The sequence below is a fragment of the Culex pipiens genome, chromosome 2 (assembly GCF_016801865.2).
Source record: "Culex pipiens pallens isolate TS chromosome 2, TS_CPP_V2, whole genome shotgun sequence".
Classification (NCBI taxonomy): Eukaryota; Metazoa; Arthropoda; class Insecta; order Diptera; family Culicidae; genus Culex; species Culex pipiens.
In genome coordinates, this window is record NC_068938.1 from 51,515,661 (window position 1) to 51,535,162 (window position 19,502).

General features: G+C 39.1%; 4 protein-coding genes and 1 pseudogene across 5 annotated transcripts in view; 3 read left to right on the top strand and 2 right to left on the bottom strand.

Annotated features, from left to right (window-relative positions):
* Window positions 1-8,045, bottom strand: part of LOC120423129 (CCR4-NOT transcription complex subunit 1) — a 28,673-nt gene extending 20,628 nt beyond the window's left edge. For both annotated transcript variants that reach the window (XM_039586809.2, XM_039586808.2), the window contains exons 1-2: window positions 7,810-8,045; window positions 521-742 (exon numbers count right to left, since the gene is read on the bottom strand). In XM_039586809.2, the coding sequence (XP_039442743.1) occupies window positions 521-742; window positions 7,810-7,911 (324 nt within the window). In that variant the 5' untranslated portion in view covers window positions 7,912-8,045. The remainder of the gene's footprint in view (window positions 1-520; window positions 743-7,809) is intronic.
* A 4,268-nt stretch (window positions 8,046-12,313) lies between these two features.
* On the top strand, window positions 12,314-14,904 carry LOC120423130 (exocyst complex component 3). Its single transcript, XM_039586810.2, has 2 exons — window positions 12,314-13,377; window positions 13,584-14,904. The coding sequence occupies exons 1-2, from the start codon at window positions 12,406-12,408 to the stop codon at window positions 14,835-14,837; spliced, it is 2,226 nt and encodes a 741-aa protein (XP_039442744.1). The 5' UTR covers window positions 12,314-12,405; the 3' UTR covers window positions 14,838-14,904.
* Window positions 14,905-14,954: 50 nt separating this feature from the next.
* Window positions 14,955-16,289, top strand: LOC120423143 (glutamyl-tRNA(Gln) amidotransferase subunit C-3, mitochondrial-like). The gene has a single exon (XM_039586825.2). The coding sequence runs from the start codon at window positions 15,765-15,767 to the stop codon at window positions 16,287-16,289; it is 525 nt and encodes a 174-aa protein (XP_039442759.1). The 5' UTR covers window positions 14,955-15,764.
* On the top strand, window positions 16,288-17,393 carry LOC120423123 (DNA polymerase subunit gamma-2, mitochondrial-like; annotated as a pseudogene).
* Window positions 17,394-17,471: 78 nt separating this feature from the next.
* Window positions 17,472-19,502, bottom strand: LOC120423142 (origin recognition complex subunit 5-like). The gene is made up of 2 exons (XM_052708888.1): window positions 18,304-19,502; window positions 17,472-18,243 (listed from the first exon to the last, which is right to left on the bottom strand). Exons 1-2 carry the CDS (start codon window positions 18,582-18,584, stop codon window positions 17,472-17,474), a joined length of 1,053 nt encoding a protein of 350 aa, XP_052564848.1. The 5' UTR covers window positions 18,585-19,502.

The window sequence follows — 19,502 nt, forward strand, 5'->3', positions numbered from 1 at the left end:
CATAATGTTTTGATTCAAATCACGGTTTATTTTATGAATACTTTTAAACGTGCAAGTCATAAGCACTCTGATAGCATTTTGTGAAATTTGTTAGCTGTAAAAACGACATAGTTTTATATTTTCAACTCGCAAATTTATTTAATTTCATTTATATAAATAATTCCTTGACAGTTTTTGTTATATTATGCTGTCATATCGGCAAAATGTACGGATTTTTGCTAAGCAAGAGTTGGTAGCCTTAGATATCGAAGAGTTTTAGATTACCTAATTCAGTTTAAAACATTTTAATTCATCTGATCTGCAAAAATATGTTAATGTCAATTTGGAATTTGGCAGCCCTTCCACTAATTTGCGCAAAAATTGAGGTTATGTGCAAAACTCCGACCGGAGAGAAGTTGAAAACTCCCAGCCGTCGCAGTCGCAGCAGCAACAAACAAGAACAAAAAGATGAACACAGACACACACACGCACATACAAAAAAAGAGGAAAAAGAAAACTTTCGGCAGGTTTTTCCGCTTACCTTTTGCTGCGGCAGCAGATTGTCCACCGCGTAGCAGACGTTCCCGACCAGCTGGGGCTTGGTGAGCAGACCGGTCAGTTCCTCCGACAGCAGCCGGATCAGCAGGCCGTTCTGCGTTTGGGCCTGGGCCGGGTTCGGCGGGGAGTCCGAGCTAAAGTCAATCGCCGAAAACAGGGCACGCAGCAGATGACGGTCCGCTTCCACACCAAAGTCCTTCACAAACTGTGTGCGGGAACCGAACCGAACCGGCGGCAGGTGACCCCGAATCAAAACGGTAAAACCCGGATTTCCAGCAGCGGCAGCAGTCGTCGCAGAGAAAAAGAAAAAGAACGAAAGAGAAAATTTTTCTTCAGCGAAATTCTTCAGCAAAAAGCCCGAACGGTGACGGCGCAGGACGGCTCCCAAACACTCCGTCACAAGTGGCCACACGCGGTACGCGTCGGGGAAGCTTCCATGGTGGGCGGCGGGTCGCGACGGAACGGATTTTTACGGTTTTTTCCAGCCCCGATCGTTTTGGCCTCGACTTTGCTGTCTTTCACTTCCGATCAAACATGGCCGAATGAACTTCGTGTTTGCTGCTGCTGCTGCTGCACTGCTGCTTCTGCCAAACTTCGGATGAACGCGCGCGGCGCGTCGTTGTTTGACAGCCAGCAGCAGCAGGCAGCACCAGCTTCAGCATCTCCAGCAAAACGATAACGAGGCGTGAACGTGCTCCAGAATTTATGTTGCGAAGAGGGGGGGTGACGGTGAGCACCAGCTTTGTTTGTATTTGTTTATTTATGTTGCGGGACGGAGAAAAAAAGAAAAACAACGTGTTGCACTGAAGGAAATGTTTTCCCGTGTTTTTTTTTAAGTCGATGTCATTGTTTCTAACCGAAATCCTGAAAACAGTAAAAAATGAATACAACTTAAATTACGAAAAAAAGTTTTATGAATATTTACACTTTTGTGGAACTTTAAAATATGTGGAATAATCAGTGTAGAATAATAATTTTAGTGTTTGAACTATTTTGTCTTGTGTAGCCTTTTCACTAAATCTTTCAGGATTTTTTTCCCATAAAGTTATTAACTTCCGAAAATGTTGCTCCAGAAGTACCCGTTCTTTTATATGACTTTATATAATTTTATATGCCCTTTGCAATTTTCAGCAAAAGTTTTTTTTTCTTGAATATGAACTATAAGAGATCGTTTTGTTGTTGTTGTTGTTAAGCATTAACCTTCTTTAACCGTCTTGCTCGTGAGTTTTTTTGAAAATCCAAAATCAATAAGAAACTCAAAAATGGCAAAAATCAAAACGTAAACGCTCTTTCCTGACATTTTGCGGAGTCAAGCGAAATATTTCGTAAGAAGGTCAAGCACAACTTTTTTTAAATGATATTATAAAATATTCTTTAAAAAAAGTAGTATCGTAATAAAAATATATATAAATATAATATAAATCTGACCAATAAACAATGCTAACTTACAGCATATTATGACCGAAAACTAGGGGAAATTCTCGTATGTTTGGCAGGTTAAGCACTCGCTCCTAATTCCGTCCAATTTGCTGGTTTTCACTATTTAAACAACTAATTTTGCAAAACTTTTGATAGAAACTTGCTTGCTCGCTTCTTATTGAGCTATTTTTCACTCGTTTTTAGTTTAAAACGCTTTTAATTAGCGTTAATTGACTGTCAAAGTTCTGACCTGCCGACATTAGAGGCACGCTGGAATTAGATGCTGTTCCCCTACTTATTACTTAATCGCACTTCTCACTTACGCAATGGTTTTTTCGCCCATAATCGACACATATTATCAATACATGAATAAACCACTTTCTCAAAAATATAAGGATTTAACTTTTTTTTCATAGCAAAATACTGATTACCTGCGTTGGTTTAAAGCTTATATCTCTAGTAAGCAGAGACGCATCGAAGTCTACAGGCTCAATAAAAACTCTTTACCTGCTCTATATGGTAGAACAGAGCAGAGCTCGGTATGCAGCGAACAGAGCCAGCTATGTATGGGGAAAAATAATATTAAATTGCATATATCTCAAAAACGATAAGTTTTAGAAAGTTGACATGTTCTAAAAAGTTGCTGGTACCAAAAGGTTCTATATTATTCTCTCAGACGTCATTACAATTTGTTTGAGTTTAAATGTGATAAACAAGAAAAAACTATTTATTTTCTAAGATACAAGGTATAGAATATTTTTGTTTTCGACAAAGTTGCTCAACTACCAAAAATAAACAACTCTCTCGAAGAAATTAAAGCTCTATCTTCAATAGATACCGAAATAAAAAATAAAAACTATTTTTATAATAAATACTGCTTGCGACAAACACAAAGCGACCGCGTCGTAGGCACAGGTAATATTCGTAATATTAAGCATGTTTGGTAGAGATCGTCTGAAGTGAAAACAAGTATAGCAGAGTGTTCATAGAGAGTTTTTATGTTAAATGCTCTCGTCTGGATGGTTGAAAGAAATTTCGGATAAAATTATACATATTTATAAAATCATACATTCTTTTTATTGTACTGGTAAGTAGTTAATATAAGAAACAATATAATTATTTTACAGCTATTTTTATGTTTGTTTTGACAAAACAAATGTTCAACAAAATTCCAAGTTTCGTGCAACAAATTAAGATAATAACAATTTCAAATATGCAAGTTTAAAAATATAAACTAAAGCTTCTATTAATTATTTTGATTTTATACAAAGAAAATCAGTTAACAGCTTTTTAACGTTATAAAGATTTTTTTCAAGAAACTTTGGCATTTTATTCAATTCAACAGAAAAAACTCTATTTTTCCTTATTTTACAAGCAAGAGAACCATTGGAAAGTTTCAAGCTCTAAATGCTCTATATTATTTTTTTAACATTTTGTTACCTTTTTTGAACAAATTAAGAAATTGAAATTAAATAGCGAGAACCATTTTTCTCAATTTCTCAAGCAAGGAAATCAGTGAAGAGTATTTAGCTCTAAATGCTCTCTTTGGAAATTTGCCATTTTATTACCTGTATTCTAAATATTTGTTTAAGCAAGAAAATCAGTGAAGAGTTTAAGCTCTAAATGCTCTCTATGGAATACACTCAAACCCCGATGGTTTGTCACCAACAGTTGTCAAACGAACGGGGTCACTTTATAGTTTGACACCCCTTTTACACGGAGTTCACACAAACTACCAAACGCTTGTTTTGATAGTGTGCGTGAGCGCCGTGTAAAAAGTGACAGTTCGTCACTTTTTAGTTTGACTTTGACCAACCAACGGGGTACAAACTAAAAAAGTGTCAAACGAAAAAGAGACCAACCACCGGGGGTTGAGTGTATTGCCATTTTATTACCTGTATTCTAATTTTTTTTTTAAGCAAAAAAATCAGTGAAGAGTTTAAGCCAGGCCTGCCCAACGTCCGGCCCGCGATCGCTTTTCAAAATAGTTCTATTACCGGTCTTTTAGGTTCATGAAATATTAAATAAATAAATTGATTGTCTGAATTAAAAAAAAGTAAGCTTGAGATCAAATTTTAACATATGGGTCATTCTTTCCCAAGTGACCACGCGTCCAACATCGACCTTCACCAAATCTGCTCATATTTGGCATGGGGGTTGTTTTTGCCCCAATAACAAAGAATCTCAAGTTTGGTGATATTTGGTCCATCCCCGCGCCCTTGGCACCCCCCTCTTTTTTCTTGATTTTTGAAAAACCTCATTTTTAAAATGCATTTTGCTAAGAGAAAAGTTAACATAAAGTCAACTTTTGGGTATGCAAATTTGAAGATTTTCCGACGGAGAATCAAATGGCGTACTCAAAATTTACGTACAGTGTTGCCAGATATGAAAATTTTGCGATTTAAGTTTTAAAATGCATTTTTAACCCTTTGGACGAGCACATACGGGAAAACTGACAATTGCAATCGATTGCTGAGAGTTTTTTACATTAAATTCAAAAAAAACCTCAGGGTAAATTGAATATTTCTTGAGATATCACATTTTTAAGTAGAAAAGCCCTGTATTGCATAGCAAATGTTTTACAACATTCTTTTTAAACGGAAAAATGGTGCAGGAAAACAAAATTATCCATTTCGTATATTACTTGGATTGTTTTCTAAAAATGTACAAAATGACTCTACATTTAAATTTCTTTCAGTTTTAACTGTGTTTACTTCACATTGAATTTTTTTTTTCTATTTTCATTTATTTTAAATGAATAACCAAGCAAAAACTAATGTATTTTTCCAGAACAAATTTTCTGTGATAAAGTTTTTTTTTTAAAAAAAAGCTTCAAAAATCAAATCATTCGTACTGATCGCTACAAATATTTTAAAAATATTAAAAAATGCCTCAAAATCAGTCATGAAATTAAGGAGCAAAAATATAATTTTACATAAAATTTGAATTTCGAAGAATAACGAATTGAAAATGATTTAATATATATTTTTTACACTTTTACTTTTTCTGTGTTTAAAATCAGTTTAAAAAATGTTTTCAAAAAATTTAAATAAAGGTGTACAACAAGTTTTTTCTTGAAAAAGATATTCAAATCCAAATTTCGTTTGAATACATTTTATCTAGTCTCATTTTTTTTTTTTTTTTCATAAAATTATTTTTATTAGGTCCTTTTCGGTGCTGGGACCTGGTTAGGACCGAGTCGGCTTTTGTAATTACATTTGACTTAATAAGTACAGAGGATCTTGTGTGTAAATGTTAGTGGGAGGGGAGCCGATTACCCGCGGCCTACTCGGGGCTAGTAGGGAAGGGATTGATGTTAAAGACAAGGCGTGGGAAGGATCTAGTCTCATTGATTTTTTTTTTATATTGTATTGTTGAGGAAATTAAACTTAAAAAAATGCAACGATCATTGAAATTTTAATTATTTTCTTTTTAAATTATATCGAGGTATTTGATTACAATCGTCAAACACAATAACCATACAATTTTAAACAAACAAAAATTAAAATATGACAGATAAACACATTTTTGAATGTTATCTTTGTGTTTTATTCTTAAGATCAAGATATACTTTTTACTTTTTTCAACTTTTATCAAATATTAGTTTCGGCCCGCCACTGCTTCAGAAAAATCAGATATGGCCCGCAGGGCCAAAAGGTTGGGCACCCCAGGTTTAAGCTCTAAATGCTCTCTATGGAATATTGCCATTTTATTACCTGTATTCTGAATATTTTTTATTTTTTAAAGCAAGGAAATCAGTGAAATGTTTAAGCTCTAAATGCTCTCTATGAAAATTGGCCATTTTATTACCTGTTTTTCCATTATTATTTTTTTCAGGCAAAGGAGAGTCGCGTGGTGTTCGTTTGATCGTTCGGAGGTGTGAATCGGCGCGCGAGAACCCGCGAGAAAGTGATAGAAAGTTCTCGAAATCATTGAAAAAAGGGGTCGCGGTGTGGCCAGAGAAGTTGGGCCATCAGTCGCGTGGTGTTCGTTTGATCGTTCGGAGTGTGAATCGGCGCGCGAGAACCCGCGAGAAAGTGGTAGACAGGTCTAGAAATCATTGAAAAAAGGGGTCGCGGTGTGGTCAGAGACGTTGGACGGAGTGTGGATCGACGCGTAAGAACCCGCGAGACGTAGTGGAAGTTTCGTGAATTCATTGAAATAGAGATTCGCGTCGTTGTTTGTGAGATTAATTTCTGCTTACGAGCCGGTTGTTTGCGCTCTTGTCGGGAAAAAATCGTGAAGTTTTTTTTTATTGAGCAGCACTATTTGAAATTTTCGTGATATTATAGTATGAACTGCACGTCGCCGAACAAAACGTTAATTATAATTACATTTCGTTCTGAAAGCCCTTCCCATAGCATCGTTGCTCGGATGGCACGCCGGCGGTAAGAAGTTAAAGAAATACGCGATTGAGGAATTGATAAGTCTTTCTCATCGTGTCGCAGCTCGGAATGCAACTATAATGTTTCACTTTCTGGTCATATCATCTTCCAATCATGAATCCTGATCTATTTTAAATTGTACGTCATCGAATAATACGGCAATTCAAATTTCATTTCGGTTTTTAAATTGTACGTCACCGAATAATACGTCAATTCAAATTTCAATTCGGTTTGAAAGCCCTTCCCAAAGCATCGTTGCTCGGATGGCACGCCGGCGGTAAGAAGTAAAAATACGCGATTGATAAGTCCTTCTCATAGCGTCGTAGCTCGGAAGGCAACGATTGTTTCACTTTCTGGTCATATCATCTACCAAGATGAATCCTGACCTTCCCTTTCCTTCCCCTACTAACACAATTCCCCCACTTCCCGTGATGCTTGAAGGAGATGCTGTGGATTCAACGGTCTCATGCGGTGTCAACAGGTATAGAGCGGCAAACTCTGTGTCTGATGAGTCTGCAACTTCAACTATCGGACTAACATTCCTACCTTTGTTGAACTGCATCTCCTTGGGGGGGCGCCGGTATTGACTTAAAGCAGAGATCTTCAGGGGTTATACAGTGAGGATGATTAGCTCCCACTATTCATCTGTTGGTTCATTGTGTAACTTCAGCTGATCCGTCAATAACGGAGTAGCAGCTCATTGGCAGTCAACCATGCTCATGCTCATGCTCATTTTTTTTTTCAGGCAAAGGAAATCATTTATTTTATTACTTTTTTTTTTGGAAAAAAAGGCAATCGAAATTAAATTAAAAAACAAAAGACATTTCTTTTAAAATATTGTCAAGCAAGGGAATCAAAAAAAGAGCAATAAAATGGCAAATTCCATTAAGAGCATTCAGAACTTTTTTTTTTATTACACGGCACTGAATGAATGAAAAATTCATCGTGAAAAAAATAATTAAATTTTGCCCGAATCGTTATTTTTTAACAAAACTAAACAATATTGCTTGTTTCAGTGTTACTTACCGCTTTGCAGGGGTATTTTTGTTATTATTATAACATTTTACCTGTTATTTATTTTAAAACGCATTAATCTACGATTTCCTTCAGTGCAACACTTTTTCCCCACTCTTCACAATCACCCTCCTTTGCCGCACCAACCCACGACAACGTTCCGAAATCGATTTCCGTCGTCCATCTTCTTTCGTCGCCATCCGCCACGGCACCACAACTGGAAATTCCTCCAAACACGTAACGCTTTCGTGTGTTAATCGCACCACCGTAACAAATAATGACGCGTGGATGATGTTTTTCAGACGGTAGTTAATCACAGTTGGATGATTTAAGGCACACAATTACGACCAAACACTTGAATAAAATTTGCAGGAGTAGTAAATGATCGATGAGGGGGGGTTAAATCACACAAACACGGCGGACACTTCCGAATGCTTTTATTTTTCAATCTCACCTGAGCTATTTGGCGACTGCTCGCGGCAAAGTTCTTCTTGTTCAAGTTCGCTACCAGGCCAGTGATCTGCGTGAGGGCGTATGAGCAGGGCTCTTGGTTCATACTTCCATCAAACGGGGGCCAACGAGCGCGTTCAACGCTTCCGCGGTTGAAGCCCTCTGAGTTTGTTGGCACTTGCGGTGGATGTGGGAAGAAGCAACAGCAATCTCGATGGACCACCGACGTCCGATTCTACAGCTCCGAATCTTCTTTTGTTTTGCTCCCAAACGATGCTGCCCGTCAGCACCAGCTGCTACTTCACTCGCTGTTGTTTTGACGGCCAGCTGGGGTGACGTTTCTCCACCACACAGTCGTCGTCGTCTTCTTCTTTTTCCGCTGACCACCGCCACCAACACAAACACGACGTCGCCTTCTTCCCTCTCCTCCTTCTTCTGCTCCAGGGGCTGCTGCTGCTGCTCGTGACGACGAGGTCGGCGGGGGAAGAAAATTTCGCTCGCGGGACGATTTTGACTTTTTTCGATCGCAATTTTCGCACACTTGGCCCACATTGGGGCACGATTCGCCGCGCGTACCGGACACCCGCGCACCTAGCGCACCGTTTGCACCCGCTTCCGACGACGGACAGGCGTGACAAAGTAGCGGATTTTGCAATTCCGAAAGCGCGCACAGTTTCACGACCGATTCACGACACGACCACTTCCTCGATGGATGGATGGAGTTATGACAGTGCGCGATGATGGTGGCGATGACACATGATGGTAAGTTTTTTTCTTCGTCTATTTTGACAGATGAGCGATCAGTTGGGTGGAGTGCGTTCGTGGAGTGATCGCGAGGAGGTGTGTATATGCTGCAATGGAATAGGGCAGATTTGTACCCAAAACTGAGTACAGAGCGGTTTCGTAAATTCGAATGGAACTGCCTTCGAATTAGCGAATCGGAATCTATTTTAAATCCTCAAAATAATAAGCCAAATCGTTGTGAACAATAATATAAGCAGTTTAAGTTTAATTCTCGGACCCAATTGGATCGACTAACGGCTGTCTAAAGCACGAATCGTTTGACGTTTCTTCGAGTGATACTTGTTTGTAATATGTTTTGATCAGCGATGGAAGAATCATCGTCAAAAGAAAATCATTTGACGCCTCGTTTGACGCTCATCAAGAGGAAAAAATCGGAAGGGATTTTGGTTCTCCTCTCTCGCGCACGAAAGATCGGTAAAAGCTATCTAAAAAAAATCATCATCTTGATTAGTCGGTGGATACTACACTTGCAGATGTATCGTCACACGCCGAAAAATAACCTGTCACTTTTTTGCGATGATTCCATCCCTGGTTTTAATGAAAAAATAAATAAAAATAGATTTGCTTATTTCAGCGTGACTTAAAATTATCAAACGTTAAAAATAGAACAATTAAAAATTAACCAAAATAAAAAATAACACCAATATAAAAATTTCAATAAATTTAAAATTAAAAATTTTCAATACAGAAATTCACAAAATGTATACTGATTTTGTGAATTTCTAAACTAAAATTAAAATAAATTTAATTCATAAATTTAATTTAAAAAAATCAAATTAAAATCTCGATTAAAATACAAAATTTCAGGGATATTTTTTATTTGTCAGTTCATACTCCAGAATCCGAAATCCTCGCTCATCGGATACTCCAATCCCAAAATTTTATTTTACACTCAAACCCCGATGGTTTAACACCAACTGTTGTCAAGCGAGCTTTTTAGTTTGACACCCCTTTTACACGGAGCTCACACGCACTACCAAACGTTTGTTTTGATAGTGTGCGTAAGCGCCTTGTAAAAAGTGACAGTTCGTCACTTTTTACTTTGACTTTGATCAACCAACGGGGTACAAACTAAAAAGTTTCAAACGAAAAAGTGACCAACCACCGGGGGTTGAGTGTATTTCAAACCCTAAATTAAAATATGGCTCCAAAAATGCTCTTAAGAATTCTTCTTAAGGGTGTACAGCAACCAAGTAAGTTGTTGTCTTTTAATTCAAAAATTGACAAACTTACGGACTAAATCCTGCAACAATCTGATTGTAAAAAATGGCAAATTTTGTTGTAAATCGCTTAGTACACAGTTGCACACAGTACTTTAGGGGATGAATGAAAAAAAAATTATCGACAGTTCCCGTAGTTTCGAAAATACTAAAATATCTGTAACAAAAATCTTGGTGCATAAGCTCTGGTTGATGTGCACCGTTAACAAGAAATTTAAGAATTTAAGAATTTAAGAATTTAAGACTTTAAGAATTTAAGAATTTAAGAATTTAAGAATTTAAGAATTTAAGAATTTAAGAATTTAAGAATTTAAGAATTTAAGAATTTAAGAATTTAAGAATTTAAGAATTTAAGAATTTAAGAATTTAAGAATTTAAGAATTTAAGAATTTAAGAATTTAAGAATTTAAGAATTTAAGAATTTAAGAATTTAAGAATTTAAGAATTTAAGAATTTAAGAATTTAAGAATTTAAGAATTTAAGAATTTAAGAATTTAAGAATTTAAGAATTTAAGAATTTAAGAATTTAAGAATTTAAGAATTTAAGAATTTAAGAATTTAAGAATTTAAGAATTTAAGAATTTAAGAATTTAAGAATTTAAGAATTTAAGAATTTAAGAATTTAAGAATTTAAGAATTTAAGAATTTAAGAATTTAAGAATTTAAGAATTTAAGAATTTAAGAATTTAAGAATTTAAGAATTTAAGAATTTAAGAATTTAAGAATTTAAGAATTTAAGAATTTAAGAATTTAAGAATTTAAGAATTTAAGAATTTAAGAATTTAAGAATTTAAGAATTTAAGAATTTAAGAATTTAAGAATTTAAGAATTTAAGAATTTAAGAATTTAAGAATTTAAGAATTTAAGAATTTAAGAATTTAAGAATTTAAGAATTTAAGAATTTAAGAATTTAAGAATTTAAGAATTTAAGAATTTAAGAATTTAAGAATTTAAGAATTTAAGAATTTAAGAATTTAAGAATTTAAGAATTTAAGAATTTAAGAATTTAAGAATTTAAGAATTTAAGAATTTAAGAATTTAAGAATTTAAGAATTTAAGAATTTAAGAATTTAAGAATTTAAGAATTTAAGAATTTAAGAATTTAAGAATTTAAGAATTTAAGAATTTAAGAATTTAAGAATTTAAGAATTTAAGAATTTAAGAATTTAAGAATTTAAGAATTTAAGAATTTAAGAATTTAAGAATTTAAGAATTTAAGAATTTAAGAATTTAAGAATTTAAGAATTTAAGAATTTAAGAATTTAAGAATTTAAGAATTTAAGAATTTAAGAATTTAAGAATTTAAGAATTTAAGAATTTAAGAATTTAAGAATTTAAGAATTTAAGAATTTAAGAATTTAAGAATTTAAGAATTTAAGAATTTAAGAATTTAAGAATTTAAGAATTTAAGAATTTAAGAATTTAAGAATTTAAGAATTTAAGAATTTAAGAATTTAAGAATTTAAGAATTTAAGAATTTAAGAATTTAAGAATTTAAGAATTTAAGAATTTAAGAATTTAAGAATTTAAGAATTTAAGAATTTAAGAATTTAAGAATTTAAGAATTTAAGAATTTAAGAATTTAAGAATTTAAGAATTTAAGAATTTAAGAATTTAAGAATTTAAGAATTTAAGAATTTAAGAATTTAAGAATTTAAGAATTTAAGAATTTAAGAATTTAAGAATTTAAGAATTTAAGAATTTAAGAATTTAAGAATTTAAGAATTTAAGAATTTAAGAATTTAAGAATTTAAGAATTTAAGAATTTAAGAATTTAAGAATTTAAGAATTTAAGAATTTAAGAATTTAAGAATTTAAGAATTTAAGAATTTAAGAATTTAAGAATTTAAGAATTTAAGAATTTAAGAATTTAAGAATTTAAGAATTTAAGAATTTAAGAATTTAAGAATTTAAGAATTTAAGAATTTAAGAATTTAAGAATTTAAGAATTTAAGAATTTAAGAATTTAAGAATTTAAGAATTTAAGAATTTAAGAATTTAAGAATTTAAGAATTTAAGAATTTAAGAATTTAAGAATTTAAGAATTTAAGAATTTAAGAATTTAAGAATTTAAGAATTTAAGAATTTAATAATTTAAGAATTTAAGAATTTAAGAATTTAAGACTTTAAGAATTTAAGAATTTAAGAATAAATAACGTGAAAACATATTTAAGCATTCTCAATTTTCGTGTATAAAATGTTTTGTGAACGTGTTCCATTTTGTTTACGTCACATATAACTCTGGAGCAACACGAGAAAAGGGCGGATAAGCATTTTGACAGCTAGAACTATTTTGCAAATTCCGAGCCAACAGGTAACTTTTTCACAAAACTCGATGTGAAAAACAATAGCTGGCCTTCTCAGCTACCATCTAACGTAGCGAGTTTTGTTAAATAGTTACCTGTTGTTTCGGAATTTGCAAAATAGTTCTAGCTGTCAAAATGCTTATGCGCCCTTTTCAAATGTTGCTCCAGAACTATAGTTGACAGTTATGTTGAATCAGTGAAAAAGTTTAACAAATCCTCCCGATTTTTCGTGTTTTTCATTATTTCAGTAAAAAATTCTGCATTTAAACCATGGACCTGAAACAAATCGACGAAGAGGCTCGCCAAGCGGCCATCAAGGAAATAAAAAACATGTTCCAGCGGCCGGGACAGCTGGAAAAGGTGGAACAGTATCGGCACCGTGTCTACCGGAAGAAAGTTTCGATCGAAGCGATGCTGAAGACTTGCATGCAGAACCAAACCGACGACGTAAAGGTGGGCGTAACGAAGCTGCTGGCGGCCACCGAGGACATCAAGGAGGTGGACGAGCAAAGCAAGGCGGCCATCGCCCAGCTAACGAACGTTCCGGCCATTTACGATGCGCTCGAGGCGGTCCGGGATGAGAATGCGAAACACTCGCAGTACATGACGGCGATGGAAAATTTGAAGCACATCTTTACGGTGCAGTCCAGTGTGGCCAAGACGATGCAGTGGATCGAGGAGGACAAGCTGCTGCACGCGCACCAGTGTCTGTCGGATTTGGAAAATTCACGGGATGATTTGCTGTTTGAGCTGCACAAATTACCGAAGCAAAATGCGCACGACAAGATAACGCTGAAGCGATACTTTGAGAAGGTCGAGACGGTTTCGGCGACGTTGGAGAAGAAGATTCGGTTGATACTGCAGCGCACGCTGAATACGGTGCGGAAGGAACCGACGGTGATTGTGACGGCGTTGCGGATTATTGAGCGCGAGGAGAAGGCGGACGCGTTTGCGCTGCAACAGCAGAAGCAAAGTGGTTTTATTCCGCCGGGGAGGCCGAAGGAGTGGCGCAAGAAGGCGCTGGAGGTGCTGAATGAAAGCGTGGTGCAGCGGATCGAGGGATCGAAGCTGGAGGAGCGGGCGGATAATAAGTTGTGGCTGGTGCGCGACTTGGAGCTGACGAGGCAGTTTGTGCTGGAGGATTTGCGCGTGGTCAAGTCGTTGTGCGTGCCGTGCTTTCCGCCGCATTTTAACATCTTGAAGGAGTACGTCAGCATGTACCACAATGCGCTGTCGAAATATGTGAGTGGTTGAGGTTGTTTTAGATGAAATCTTGACTTTTTTTTGATAAGGTCCTATAAACAAATGTAAACATTGAGTGTATCCCTTTCACACCTTATGTCAAAGTCCATCGGAGTAAGCGGGATACACTCAATGTTTACATTTGTTTATAGGACCTAATCAAAAAAAAGTCAAGAAATGTATTTGAGATTATCGCTTCTTTTCAGCTGGAAGAGCTCATCCAGATGGGTCTCGAGGGCAACGAGTTTGTCACCATTCTGTCCTGGATTATGAACACTTATCCGGGGCGGGAGCTCATGCAGCACCCGGATCTGCTGATCGATCTGGCCGACGTTGGTCCGCTTGTTAGCGTGCAGGTGCTCAAAGAGATGGAGACGGCCTATCTGCGCACGATGGAAAGAAACTACCAGGACTGGATGACGAAAACGCTGGAAACGGAAAAGGCGGACTGGATCAATGGCGTTCCGGCGGATTCGGCGGACCAGTATTACCACACTTCGGCACCGGTTATCATTTTCCAGATGATTGATCAGAATCTGCAAGTTACGAACACGATTCACTCGGATTTGACATTCAACGCGCTGATCTTGAGCATTCAGCAGGTGATCAAGTACGGTCACAACTATCGTGGCGCGATCATCGAGTACAAGGAGAGGCACTTCCGGGATCGTAGCCAGGCGCCGTTCTTTACGCAGCACATTATTACGATCGTCAATAATTGTGCCCAGATGATCGAGCTGGCGCAGCAGATGAAGCAGCTTTACTGGCCCAAGTCGAAGCCTCAGCACTACGAGGAGTTTAGCCGACTGTTGGATACTTACCAGAAGTTGCGGGATGAAGCTGGTTTGTTTCTGTTGGAGGAGGCGTTTCTGGATCTGGAGGTTCACTTCAACGACCTGTTTACGGTCAAGTGGGTTGGCACGTCGGTTTCGGTCGATACGATTTGCGTCACGCTCGAGGATTACTTCCAGGACTACAACCACCTGCGCTCGACAAACTTTGAGTACGTGATCGGCGAGGCCCAGCGCATGGTCGCCAAGCGTTACATCCGGGCAATGCTGTCGAAGCGTCTCAGCAAACCTCGGCAGGAGTGTGAAATCCTAGCGAAAAAGATCGTCAAAGAAACCAAGCAGATTAAGGTTTTCTTCGAGAAGGTGGCGCCGAATGTCTCCTCGAGTGATTCTCCGATCGATGTCATTTCCAACCTGGCCTCGTTGCTTTCGTGTGACGCCGAAATGTTGGTGCTGGATCTGCACACGCTGCTGTCGAGCTATCCGTCGCTGACGGAGGATCACGTGGTGCGGTTGTTCTACCTGAGGAGCGATTTTAAGGCCACCGAGGTTAAGGAAAAGGTGCACGACGCGATCGTTTCCAAGAAGACGACGGTGAGCCACGACAAGCAGGACAGTATCTTCAAGGAGATTGTGTTTTCGGATAAAATTATATGGTCTAGCAAGTAAACGTTGATTATGTATTATTATTATAATATCTATTGGAAAGTATTTAAAATAAAGCTTATTTAGTTATTTAACTTAAATCGTTTTTTTTTTTATTGTGAGAGAAAATTGAATTTCTAGAGTAAATTTTCAAAAGGTCCTATGTGCAAAATCCTCATTCTGAGAAATTTCATGTTGAAGTTTTGTGTGAGATTTTTAAATCCTATTTAAACACGTTTGAGTATTTTTGAATTCTAAAAACGTCAAAGTGGACCTAGATCGATGCTTTTTATGTGCACTTAACGGGAATTATCAAAAGTCTAGTTTAAACTGATTTCTAAAGCAATTTGTTTCATACGACCTGTGAGTGCACATAGGACACGATTCATAGGACAAATTTTACACATAGGACTTAGCACATTGGACCTAATTCGTGTAACATTGCACATAAGACTTTTCCAAATTAAATTCAAATCCTGATTAAAATAAAACAACTTTTTTATTATAATTATGTTTACCCCACCCTCGCGCAACGTGTTGTCATCAGCTGATCGAGAGTATGAAATGTTTCAATGCTTCCAGAGCGGGAGAGAGAAACCGTTATGAGAATATGTTGACCAATCAGCGCTTCCGTCGGCATCTGTCAGATAGGTGCTGGAAAATCGACCTATCCGACAATGTAAATAATATTTTGCAGAGTACGCATAGAACTTGTGATGTTTTGACAATTTTCGGTTGGTTTTTTGCTTTTTTCGCGTTTTTTAGTGTTTTTATTCTTGTCAGGTAAGTTTTTTTTCGAGTTTACAGTACGGTGACAGCTCGTAATTTGTTCGTTTCTTCGCGTTTAATTTTTATTACAGACGATGACGACTGCTGAATCTCCTCTCGCAAACAAACGCACATTCAGCTTATCAATCCCGTGTTCCTTCGTAGTTCGGCCCCTCGTGTGACATGATTGGAATTCCGTTCCATCTACGACCACCCCCGGGACGCACCCTCCACTCGCTGGTCCTCGCAAAGGTCCTCGCCTCAACGAAGCCGGCCGATTTATCCGGGACGCAGGACAAGAGCACCCGGCAAAAGATCAATTTCCACGAGCTTAAACATCCGAGCAAGGTTCCCCAGCGTCCAAACAAATCTACGATTGACGGCCAGTCGACACCAACCCGCATCCCGGTGGACGCCCAAACGGTGCAGCTGCTGGAGCGGTTAAGCCTGGTGGATCTGGACAGCGCCGAGGCCCACCGGACGCTCGAGGACGCGTTCGAGTTTGTGTCGCAGATTCTGTCCGTGGACACCGACGGCGTAGAACCGCTGAACACGGTACTGGAGCGCGAGCGGTTGACGCTGCGCGAGGACCGCGTGTCCGACGGGAAAATCCAGCAGGATGTGATGAGGAATGCATGCGTTACCGAGGAGGAGAACTTTGTGGCGCCACCGGGAAATATTCCGCTCGAGCAGGAACCAAGGAAGTGAGCGGGGTATGGTTGGTGGGAAGGGGATTGTGGGCTTCCGGCAGCTGCTGGAAGCTTGTAGGGATAATAAATTTGTAGCGTTAGGTTTGGGGGTAATGTTGTGGACGGTTTTAAGCTGAGCACGATTGGACGAATGTTGCGCAATAATCTGAGAGATGAGTTTAGACGAGGGGAAGCTGGAACAGCGGTGTACGAAAGAAGTTCTGGGATTCCGATGCGGGAGAACCTGAGCTTTGTAAAGGAAACCTTTGATCCGAATGTACCGTTTGGAGTTACAATAGAGGAGCGATTTGCGAACGGGAAGGTACCCTTGAATGATTCCTTGACCCTTAATCTGGACCAAGGTCACACGCTCTCCTGCCGATACCTGATCAACCCGACGACCTCCATGTACCTTCATGTACAAGGTCCAACGTCAGCGCAAGATTTGGTGGATGCGATACGCGTGCGTTCCGGGCCGGTTCTTCATTTCGGACCCCCACCAGGACGCGGACACGCGCGTTCAATCCGTGGCCATCAAGAGTCGCCTTGGCGGAGAGGAACTCACGCTGGAACTCTTTCCGGCGGACGCCTCCGCCCTCGAATCAAGGTGGGCCGAACCAGCAGTAAAAGGATTCGACCCAGTATGCTGCGGCTGCGTCAGTGCGTCGAAGTGGCCACGCTGCAGATCGTGCTGGATGCGTTTGAAAGTGGCGGCGATGCAAGCGTGAGGATTCACCGCAAGCTGGCGCCGTTCAAGTGTGGCATCGTGTGTCTTTCCGACGGTAAGTACTGCGTTCTTGTTTCTGATTTGAGTTGTAACTGTCTTTCTCGCTTTCCAGACCCCGCCCTGATGCCGGAGTTGCGCGACCTGGCCAAACACCTGTGCAACGTGCTGCGCAAAGCGAACCTTACCGTGCTCGACTGCTCCGAGCGTAACGGCGGTCGTTCCCTGGCCAAACAGCTGCACCACCTCGACTCGATTGCCGTCCCGTACTGCCTGCTGCTGCGCGACCAGTGTCTCCAGAATGGCCTCTTTCAGGTGCGGTACCGCGTCACCACCCTCAGCGAAACGATTCACATCTCGGATTTACCAGAATATTTATTGAAAATAGTAACAAGTTGAGTTTAATAAATACAAACACACGCAAGCGCAAGCTTAGAAGAAATCGCACAGGTATTGTCTCACGTTGAAGCCGACCATCTAGCCGATGTGCACGATAAAGTCCATTCCTACGGTGCACTGAAGTCGCGTGCTGCCGTCCATGATGGTTCCCTCGCTGGAGGCAAAGTTCAGGAACTTGAGATGAATTAGCGTTAAGATTTGCGCCAACAAGTTGCACGTCAGGCCGACCTTCTCGTCCAGAATGGCGTAAAAAATTACCAACAGCCGGTCGATGGTGAACGCCTTCGGTCCCAGCTGGGTGGCCATCTTCTTCGACACCTCGGCCTTTGCGTTGACCGACTGGAGGCGCTTCTTTTGCTTGTCGTGATATTTCATAAACAGTCGTTTGTCCTCCTTGGCGGCGTTGTGACTCGCGAGGTACGCCGCAATCAGCAGGAACTTGGTGTAGAAGGGCAGTTCCAGGGTTTGCGCCAGCCGCTTCATCGTTTGCATCTTCTCGACGGATTCCGAAGAAGTCTGGCCGTCGACGGTGATGGGACGTAGCAACTCCTGGTTGACGTTCTCCATGCGCATGAAGATTGTCCCGAGGGCAAGTTTCATGGTTTTAGAAATATTCCGCCAAAGCCGGGTCACGTCGTCCGCGGCAGTCGTCCCGTCCAGCACCCATTCGCAGTACTTGTGGAAGCACTCGAGCGCAACCAGCTGCAGCTCCTTCAAGTCGCGACACACCTTGAAAAACACGTTCAAGAAGATGTTGAGGTAGTTTTCGTAGAAATCGGGCGTCAGCATCTCCACAATCTTCAGATGCTTATCAATTTCCTCCTCCGACAAGTTGGCATGCTTGTAAGACCTAAAAAGTACAACCAATCAGTATCACAAATCGCCCTAAAACATCCAAAATAACCCTTACTCCAACTCAATCCTTAATTGCTCCCGCACCGCCTCGAAATCGTTCATCATAATCACCAAAATGTCCTTCTTGCTGTACTCGGCCACAAACAGCTTCACTACCGGCGCGAGCCCCGTCCTGACAAAGTACTTTTCAAACGGCAAATCCGACACGAGCAGCACGCACACGTTCAGTCGCAGCAACATTGGCAGCATGTTGTGGTCCATGTCGCGCACCCGGTCGGCGTTGTCCAGCACGACGATGTAGCTTCGCGAGGGCGACTGGGCCACAAAGTCCTTCATGGAGTCGACGCTGGCCAGCGAGGCGTACCCGTTGGCCGCGCACGGAACGTGACCGGTCAGCCGGTTCAGGATGGCCTTCGGCGAATCCTCGTCCCGACGGCGTCCTTTCGCACGTTGCCTTCCAATCTCGGGCGCCACACATCTGGAATGAAATATGAAATTAAACGCAAGAAACACTTTTTTTAAATTTAATTATCAGCTGCCAAAACGCAGTCACCGCATTATTTTCTAGGAAAAACTTACCTGGACACAAGTATTCGGCTTATAATAAGATTAAAGCACTTTTAAAACAAAAAAGCAAATAGAAACAACTGCAAATTTGCAAAACTTGAAAAGTCCTATGCGACTCTGCCAAATATTGTTTACATTGTCGCATAGGATGTTTTGCCAGCACCTATCTGACAGCTGACGACGAGAGCGCTGATTGGTCGATTTTCTCTCCTAACGGTTTCTCTCTCTCGCACTGCAAGCATTGAAACATTTCATATTCTCGATCAGCTGATGACTACACGTTGCGCAAGGACTGGACAAACATGAAGATTGCAAAATATTTTTGTTTCAGAGTTTCATAAAAAACGACTTAACAAAATAACTAAAAATCATGCACCTTGGTCATTTTGATATGGGCGTATATGCATCATAATTGAAAAATGATATAAATGAATCATAAGTTGAATTGCTAAGGTTCTATGTGCACGCTTGACCCTAATGCATATAGGACTCCCACGTGGTAAAACGACCTATAATTATTTGGTGTAGAATTTATTGAGAATCGTTTTAGGTTGTTTTGTATTTAATCAATAACTGAAAAAATAAAAGGCTTTTAATAAATTGGATCAGCGGAAGGTGTAGTTTTCGGCTTGCAGAATTTCATGCAATAAATAACTCAGTTTGTTTACTTTTGTCGCATAGGACCTT

Excerpts from the sequence above, each read along its gene's own strand:
- LOC120423130 (XM_039586810.2), top strand. The coding sequence starts at position 12,406 with ATGGACCTGAAACAAATCGACGAAGAGGCTCGCCAAGCGGCCATCAAG. Across the intron at positions 13,378-13,583 it reads ACAATGCGCTGTCGAAATAT|CTGGAAGAGCTCATCCAGAT; the intron begins GTGAGTGGTTGA and ends GCTTCTTTTCAG.
- LOC120423143 (XM_039586825.2), top strand. The coding sequence starts at position 15,765 with ATGATTGGAATTCCGTTCCATCTACGACCACCCCCGGGACGCACCCTC.
- LOC120423142 (XM_052708888.1), bottom strand. The coding sequence starts at position 18,584 with ATGAAGGACTTTGTGGCCCAGTCGCCCTCGCGAAGCTACATCGTCGTG. Across the intron at positions 18,244-18,303 it reads CAATTAAGGATTGAGTTGGA|GTCTTACAAGCATGCCAACT; the intron begins GTAAGGGTTATT and ends TGTACTTTTTAG.